We start from the raw sequence: 9,374 nt of genomic DNA on the forward strand, positions 1-9,374 counted from the left end.
TGCCTTGGTCATAAAGGAACAACACATGGATAAAGTGAAAACTGGGATCAAACAGAAAAGAGTTTTAGTATTTGGATATAAGCCAGGAAACACCATTACTTTCATGGAGGACTTTGAACAGATTAGTTCCCATGGGGTAAAAAAATCAATTTTTGTAGGTATAGATATAGTGGTATAGATATAACAGGGAGAGGTAGAGTTGCCAGCTGCTTTTTCCTTTAGGAAACTTTAAGTGGTACAAGCATTTTGGGGGAAAGGGTAGAACAAGAGCAAGACAAAGGTGGCCTCTTCCAATGTCCAAGGATTCTGGAGAGGATAGAGGCAAATCTTCTGGGAAGAAAGGGATCAAAACTCAAACCTTTCCCCTTGAGGTGTAACATTATAAGAACCTCTTATAATGATGAAGATTGGCCAGCAGGAAAAAATATAAAGCACTATGAGAGAAATTTACCATGAGGGGAAAAGATAGAATCTGAACTAGTGAAATGGTATAATAATAGGGTAATAATGAAGAGAGTTGAGTCTGATAGAGCATATGATTACAATTGTGAGCTTATCCTGGGGCGCCTGGGTGGTTCAGTCGGTTAAGCGTCCAACTTCGGCTCAGGTCATAAACTCGCAGTCTATTGAGTTTAAGCCCCGAGTCGGGCTCTGTGGTGACAGCTCAGAGCCTGGAGCCTGCTTCCAATTCTGTCTGTCTGTCTGTCTGTCTCTCTCTCTCAAAAATAAATGAACATTAAAAAAAAAAAAAAAAGACTGTAAGCTTATCCTGAATCTGAGAGAGTAACTAACACCTGAATTTTAAGCTAAAATGACTGAAGTATATAGCTCAATAGACTCAGCAAATCATTGGAAGGAATAGAACAGTCTTTCCTTGAAGCAATTCCAAGTACTATATAGGAAACTGAACTGAGAAGAAAGTCACTATAGCAATGACAAAGATGCATTAAATGATTCAGTATTATTTTTTAGTTGCACACCAAGTAACAGTGAGATAAGTAAACACAGCCAAAATTGGAGCCACTAATGGATGGATCGAAAACTCCATGAGGTCCCTTCATTCGCCATTTGAAGGACTAGTCCTTCTGGTTTCAAGAATTCGTGGAGAGTTGGAAAATTCAGAGGACACTTAAAAATATACTGTAAACATTCTGCTAAGTTGGGGACTACAGTGATGTAAATAATAAGTGAATATTTTAATATTTGGTGGCAACACCTAAGATGAATTACTTAAAAAATGAATTCAACAAATCAGCCTAAGAATTAGAACAATTTAGGCATGAGATAATGTAAAGCTAATTTGGGTGATGTCCGTGAGAAGTGAAGACAGCAAACGAACAAATCAGGAACTGAGGAGAGGATAGAAAAAGAGAAGGCAGAGAGCAAAGATGCACCGGAACTCCATGGTAGACAGACCTTAAATCAAAGTAGACCCGGGGCACCTGGGTGGCTCAGTAGGTTAAGGGTCCGACTTCCACTCAGGTCACGTTCTTGCAGTTCATGAGTTCGAACCCCACGTCAGGCTCTGTGCTGACAGCTCAGAGCCTGGAGCCTGCTTCAGATTCTGTGGCTCCCTCTCTGCCTGCCCCTTCCCCCCTCCCCTCTCTCAAAAATAAAATAAACGTTAAAAAAATTTTCAAAGTAGACCCTGATAAAAATATGGAAGGTGAAAGGAAGCTCTAATTTAGAAAGAAATATAAAGCTTTCCATTTCTGACACTCTGAGAATGAGCTTTCCTGTAAAGTAGGTAAAAATATGAGTGCAACACAAAGAAACTGGAGATTTATCTGGACAAGATAAATTTTTCTTGAAAGTCATCCATGTAGAATAAGTAGCTTGTATTTGCACAAATGATTCTTTTGAGGAAAATACAATAGAAAAAAAAAAAAGAACAGAGAGAAGAAGACAAAACCTTAGGGATACTTCAGCAAGTGGAAAGAAGAGAATCTGGTGAAATAAATGCAAAGAAGCACTTAGAAGATCAGATTTAAGTGGTATATAATTTAAGCTAAGTAGGCAAGAATTTCATGCTGATCAAAACTATTAAAATATGTGCTGGAAGGTAAGCAGGGGTTACTTTAAAGCCAGAAATTTACATAGAGACACAAAATCTGTAGGATTTGACTGTAGAGGTTAAGGAGCAAATGGAAATGATGATTCATTATAGACCACAGGTCTGGAGCATTTTCACAGTGAAGGAAGGGAAGTGGAAAGTAATTAAAGGCAGGGAGCATCATGCCAAGAGATTTGGAAAGAGGATGGACCCAAGAAGGTTTGAACACATAAGGAGAGAAATATATCATGGAGTCCCAGAATTTGACTGGATGAAGGGAAATATACTGAGGATATTAGTAAAAAAGGAGATAATAAAAAACAGCACTGCTTTAAACAAGGTAAGCAGTGATGGGACTTTGAGAACAGCTAAGAGGAGTCACTGCTCCTCCTGGAAGCTGAGCAATGGAGAGCATAAATGAGGAAAGATGACTGACTATATATGGAAAGGTCAGTTAGGCATCTGAGGTATGGTATCAAAGGTTCAGAACTCTAGTTGTCACCTTTTTCCTACCACAATATGAATGGTGTGGCATACTGTATTACTGTTCCCTGTGGAAAGATTGTACCTCCCAGGCCCCTGCATGCCACTTGAATCCTCCCTGGAGAAGGGCTGTACATTCCTACCCTGCTGAGCTTAGGAGTGGCCAGGTGATCTGCTCTAACCAATTAGCCAATAAAATGTGAGCAGAAAGAGATATCTACCACTTCCATTCAGTAGTTTTAAGTCAACAAGTGGTTCTACTCATTCTTCTTTCCTTGTGACATGAGAGCAGGATTTGCCAAATAGGGACTGCTCTTTCGATGTAGGTCCAAAGGATAATGTGGAATAGGGCTACAGCATGAGCATGAAACAAATCTTTCTTGTTGGAAGCCACTGAGATTTGGGGGTCATTCCTTAATGGAGCATAACTTAGCCTAAGCTAACTGATGCAAGTGGTATAAGCAAACCCCCATACGTGAACACTGGCTTACAACTGTAGTGAACCTCATACGAGAACCTCACACGTAGACAGGTTCATAGACAGAAGAGATATTAGAATCTCCAAGGTTAGAGAATCTTTGTAGTTTGAACTCCTCCTCCCCCAGGAGAGGATATTTTTCAACTGCTACTCCTGGTTAAGAAATAAAGGTCTCAAATATTTAAGATTTTAAAAATAAATTATTCATTGGGTTGGCTGGGTGGCTCAGTCGGTTAAGTGTCCGACTTTGACTCAGGTCATGATCTCACGGTTCATGAGCCCCGCATCAGGCCCTCTGCTGTCAGAGCGGAGCCTGCTTTGGATCCTCTGTCTCCCTCTCTCTCTGCCCCTTCCCTGCTCATGCTCACTCCCTCTCAAAAATAAACATAAATCAATCAATCAATCAATCAATCAATCATTGAAGAATTGCAAAGTTACCACCAAAAAACTAGGAACTTACTTCCATTGGTTCCTATTTGCTTGGGTCTTGCTATTTCACTGGGACCACCTTGTCTAGGTTTTTTGCCCTTCCCCAACCATGGCTCTTCTCCTTTTTCCAACTTGGAGATCATGTCTGGTTTGGGAGCTTGATAACCTGCTCATGAGAAATGGTACAAGTTGAGTGTTAGGAAAACAAACATCCCAGAAATCAAACACTAATATTTGGACTTCAGAGCCTTGAAAGAATTAAGAATATACGGCTTCTGAAATTTCACAATGGCTGCCCATGTACCCTATCCAAGGAGACCTTCCATTTTGGAGACAGGGACACAGTATCTTGAGTTGTACCCAAAAGGGATCACAACTCTTTGATTCATAATAACCATGGCCAAATTTATCAAGAACTTCAGAGAGAAGGTATCACCATGCACACATTTTGAATTATGAAAGAACTGTCCTTACCCATTGAGGCAAGGTTGCTGTAGTTCTCCAGCATCACATCCTTATACAGGTTCCTCTGGGCAGGATCTAGTTGCTCCCATTCCTTCTGGGTAAAAGCCATAGTCACATCTTTGAATGTTACTGATCCCTGTAATAGCAATACTTCTACTCAGTCTAATGTTATTCACATTAGTGAGTGATTTGGACAAGATAATAATGATTTGTTCTTAGCTCAACCATTCAATTTGATCATGATGTTATAGTGGATACTAATTCTTTACTCAATTATGCATTTTTTGAGAGGCAAAAATCATATTAAGAAATGTCCCTATTATGGACTGAATGTTTGAGTATCCCCAAAATTCATACGCAGAAACCCTCCCCTCCAATGTGATGGTATTAGGAGACAGGGCCTGCAGGAAGTAATTAGAATGGGATGAGTTCATGAGGGTGGAGTCTCCATGAATAGGATTAATGCCCATATAAGAGTCACAAGACAGCTTGCTTCCTCTCTCTGCTCCTTCTGCCAAGTGAGGGTACAAGAAGTCTGCAACCTGGCAGATGGTCTCACCAGATCCCAGCCAGGCTCACACCCTATCTTGGACTTCTCGCCTCCAGAACTGACAGCGTAAATTTCTGCTGTTTATAAGCTACTCAGTTGATGGTACTTCGTTGTAGCAGCCCAAACTGACTAAAACAGTCCCACTTGTGAATTTGTTTATTCAAGAGGATAAAGAGTGAAAAAAGTCATACAATTATCAGAGAGAAAGACAATTACCAAAACAAACAGAATCAGTCTTTACCTTTTCTTCTATAACAAAAAACAGTGGAATAGTGTTTATGAGGTAGAAGAATTGAGATCCTTGATTTTTAGAACCAGCCAAAAAATCACCTATATTTGGAAGCAAAAGTAATGTATTTTAGGCATGTAAGGATGCAGAAAATATAATACGTATATATTTTAGAAGTAAAGAAAAGGAGAGGGACAGGGAAGGAGGAGGAGGAGAAGAAAGGGAGTGATTTTTAAAAGAAGGAAAAGTGAATCAGAATAAAGATTTCAAGATTGGGAAGGACATAATGTACAAGAAAGAGCTGTGAATAATAAAACCAGTCAAATGTCTAGTTACATCCAAGTAACTTGATAATCTTCTTGTACAACTGTTACAAAAGTCATTAAAATCAAGAGTCGTGACTTAGGGGCACCTGGGTGGCTCAGTTGGTTAAGTGTCTGACTTTGGCTCAGGTCATGATCTCGCCGTCCATGAGTTCAAGCCCCGCATCAGGCTCTGTGCTGACAGCTCGGAGCTTGGAGCCTGCTTCGGATTCTGTGTCTCCCTCTCTCTCTGCCCCTAACCCACTCATGCTCTGTCTCTCAGAAATAAATAAATGTTAAAAAATTAAAAAAAAAAAGAGGCGTGACTTAAGAAAAATAAACAGGAATATAAGGTGGGGGATGGGGAGAAATTAAAGCATGTTTAAGATCTCCTCTTATTAGGCAGGTGAGAGGAGGAGACACAGCTCCTGGAGAAGTTTGCCACTAATGAATACACGCTTGAACAGATTTGTTTCACATTGAAAAATAACTCCCTACCTCCATAAACCACCAATCAATTAGCTGTGTATGTCACCAATCTCTGACCTGACAAACCTCCAGTCATGGACATCTAAGAAGTCCCATCATTGACTGTCACTGGCCTCTCAGTCACTGATAGACTGATCCCAACAAAGTCCCCTATCAGTAACAGCAACAAATCTCCCCAGTCGCCCCCACACACTCCAATCACAAAATCCCACAGGTCTCTCAACTATGGATACCTAAAGAACACATCAGTCTCTTCTCTGATGCAACCCCAAATCCCGACTCTACCAGTCCCCAATCACTGATACCAACAGACCTCCACCAACAGTGGTGTTTACAGAAACCCGAATCAGTGCCAGCCAACTTCACTATACCTTCAATCTCTTTAGCCATTCCCTTCACCTGCTTGCTTTGCCTGAAATCTACCTTCTCCTGAGGATCCTGCTCCCTTACAAGGCTCCCTGCTGGAGGTTATTTGGTTTGGCCCAACCATGACTCGTGTACCTCACGGCCTGAAGTTGAGGTCAACGATAACTTTCAACTATTCTTCATTCATCCTTCAAAATCCCTATCATGTTTAGAGTATCACCAGACTTCAACCCATTAACCCTCCATTTCAACGATTAACTAGAAGAACTCACAGCCTCACCATATAGTTGTACTCGGAGCTATGATGTAGTACAGCTAAGGAAAAGGTGCATGGGGTGAAGTCTAGAGGAAGCCAGGCACAAGTATCCAAGAGTCCTCTTCCAGTGGAGTCACACAGGACACACATGATTCCTCCAGAAATAAATCGTGAGAACACGTGTGAAATGGTGTTTCCCAAGGAAGCACCGTAGAGACTCAGTGGAGCTCACGGGCACCCTCTGCCTGGCACACACAAAAGTCCCGGATCCCCAAAAGGAAATCAGGAGTTCAGCATAAACCGCATTGTTTACATCGTTTAGTTTATTAAATGTTTTATTTATTTTTGAGACAGAAAGAGACAGTAGGCGGGAGGAGGGGAGGGGCAGAGAGAGACACACACACAGAATCTGAAGCAGGCTCCAGGCTCAGAGCTGTCAGCACAGAGCCCGACGCGGGGCTCAAACTCATGGATTGTGAGATCATGACCTGAGCCGAAGTCGGACGCTTAACCGATGGAGCCACCCAGGCGCCCCTACATAGTTTAGTTCAGGCACGGGGAGCCACTTTTATCATTTCTGGGAATGGTGCAAAGCCTCCTGCAGTCTAAGTTCTCAGATGTCAGCCAAAGGTCAACCTTGCAAGCAGGCTTTTCTAAGGACAGCTGTCAGGGGCCACTTATGTCAACTCTTCTGCACAGTAATTCTGCCTCATTCACTGCAAACCTGAACACGAGCTTCCTCTTCCCTACAGCTCCTCCACTAACTGCATCAATGCAGAAGAGCCCTTCCACACCCTGGCCTTTCTCTTTCCTGACTCCAATAATCTTTTCTTCTACCCAAACTCAGCCACTGATTCGTCGCCCAGGCTTTCTTTAGACCCTTGCCACATACATTACAGCACCTCTAAAATCTCTACTTAAAACACTGTCCTGCCAGCTTACTTCTTCTAGTACCTTCCATGTCAATATTTCTCCAAAGACATTCGGCCCTCATACCCATCGATCCTAACCATTTTTTCACAATCTTCCACTGCCACGCAGCCTTACTTTTCACCTGTCCTGTTTAGATTTAGTTCTAACACCATACACACTCCACGGAAAACAGCTTTCACTTCCTTGCCCCTCTTCTTCTCCACTGTACTTCCCTAGCAAAGCCTCAAACTTAAACCCAACTTAATCTCTGCCTGCAACCTTGCAGTTAAACATTCCAAAAGAAAAAAGTCAAACAACTGTGCTGACTGGACTCACTTCAAATTTATGACACATATCTCAAATGGGCACCCAATACTGAGAGCTTCCTGTTCCTCTTTCCAAGATGATTATTCCAAACATTCTCCACTTTCTCTCTGAAATCTGCAGCACCTACTCCTTTCCCACTGTCAGCTGATGAATCTGCCTTACACTTTCAAAGACAAAATAAATGTAAGTGAACAAGAACTACCTTGCCTTGTTACCACCAGTTCCACCAATCTGTTTCCAAACCCCTATCAATCTGTCTCCTTTCTGTTGAAACGGAAGACGTGTCCCTTCTGTCACTGAAGGCCAGTTTCTCCACTTATGCTTTGGATCCTATCCTCAACTGCTTTCTTGAGGATTTCACCCCCTGCAATTCACCTCTCTCTTTTGTGCCACCTATTGTTCCCTTTCTACTGAATCGTTCCTATTGACATACAAAGTTGCCTTAATATCATTCATCCAATGAAAACTGTCTCTTAATCACATGTCCCATCCAATGCCAATTTATTTGCTCCTTTTACCAGCAAAACTCCTGGTTTATACTCTGTCTCTATTTCATCACCTCCATTCTTTCAACTCATTCCAACAGGATTTTGCCCTCATCGCTCCACAAAAAAAAAACCTCTTCTCAATCAAAATAACCATTGAGCTACATCTTGCCAAAGTCAAATTCTCTGCAGTGATAAGTCTGGGACTCACAAGAGCTTATGACACAACAGACTCGCATGGTCTTGAAAATCTTTCTTCTTTAAGCTTCTTTGACATCACATTTACAATTTTCATCATATCTCAGTGGCTACTCCTCATTCTCCCTTTTTTTCTGTTCTTTTCCAAACCTCTAAATGTATGAGTGACCCAGAGCTCTGTCCTTGGTCCCTCTTTTCTTCTCTATCTGCGTCCTCTCTGCAGGTGACCTCATCCAATCTTATGGCTTCAAGCACCATCTTTATGCTTGATGTCTTTCATTATGAATTCTCCAGCTCACACCTCTCCTAATTCTAGATTCATGCATCTAATGACTATGCAACATCTCTACTTGGGCATGTAATGGGCGTCTTGATGTGGCCAAAGCAGAACCACTGTCATCCACTCTGGCTCCCATTTATATCCACCAAATCTGGTCGTCTTCAACACAACCCTTTCTCAGAAAAAGGAAGCACCCTTTATCCGGTTCCTCAAGCCAAAAGTCTAGATGTAAAATCTTGATTCTTCTCTTCCCTCATGTTTCTTATCAGCTCATCAGGAAGTCCTACTGGCTCATCTCTAGATGTATTCTGAATCTGATTTTTCATTCCCTTGCTACGACCCTATTCTAAACCATCATCATCGCTTCCCTTTCACTATTCAATAAACTCCTAAAGGACCTCTGCACACAGACAGGGACAGTCTGGTCTCCAACTACCACAGGCACCGTAATAGACTCCCATAGGCCACACATTGCCACACACCTCCCCAATCTCTGACACACCACGAAGCCATTTCTGATCCCCACAGCCTTCCAAACCATGGCCTTTCGGACCACCCTCCCCCCCCCCCGCCCCCCGCAATCACTGTCATCGCAGATACCTCGAAACACGGATTTCCTTAAACTGTGGCACCCACGGACCGCGCAGGCCCCCCATCACTGCGCCACAGATTCCCCCAGCACGCTGACCACCCCTCCCCCGCCAGAAGACCCTCCAGCCTCGCCTCCAATTCCCAAATCGCTCCTCTCAGAGACCGCGGCCACCCTCCAATCACGGACCCCCAACTAGCCCACCGCGGACCGCCGGGCCGCCCCGCCCCGCCATCGCGCTCACCGCGGCGCTGCCCCCCGGCTCCGACACGGCCATCTCCGCGGCACACCCGGCCCCTTCGGCCGTTCCCGCACCCCTCCTCCGGCCCACGCTCTCCTGCTTTGTGAGGATCGGGTCGCAGGCGGAGGCCGACATGGCGGCTGCTCGAAGCGCGGCCTTAGCGAGCCCGGCGCCTGCGATGGCGGCGCCCCTGGGTATCGCGGGAGGGCGCGGCCATCTTGACCGAGGCTCCGCCGTACAGC

At 43.6% G+C, this 9,374-nt stretch overlaps 1 protein-coding gene across 2 annotated transcripts in view; it reads right to left on the minus strand.

Moving 5' to 3' along the window:
• The window catches only part of ZFP37 (ZFP37 zinc finger protein), a 46,636-nt gene extending 37,262 nt beyond the window's left edge, over positions 1-9,374 (minus strand). Inside the window, exons 1-4 of one of the 2 annotated variants that reach the window (XM_019454149.2) lie at positions 9,136-9,238; positions 4,700-4,788; positions 3,918-4,044; positions 3,475-3,609 (exon numbers count right to left, since the gene is read on the minus strand). In XM_019454149.2, the coding sequence (XP_019309694.1) occupies positions 3,475-3,609; positions 3,918-4,017 (235 nt within the window). In that variant the 5' untranslated portion in view covers positions 4,018-4,044; positions 4,700-4,788; positions 9,136-9,238. Of the gene's footprint in view, positions 1-3,474; positions 3,610-3,917; positions 4,045-4,699; positions 4,789-9,135 lie in introns of both variants that reach the window. The other variant, XM_053908194.1, reaches the window with a different exon arrangement.

The sequence above is a fragment of the Panthera pardus genome, unplaced genomic scaffold, assembly GCF_024362965.1.
Source record: "Panthera pardus isolate Hobbes unplaced genomic scaffold, ASM2436296v1 HiC_scaffold_20, whole genome shotgun sequence".
Classification (NCBI taxonomy): Eukaryota; Metazoa; Chordata; class Mammalia; order Carnivora; family Felidae; genus Panthera; species Panthera pardus.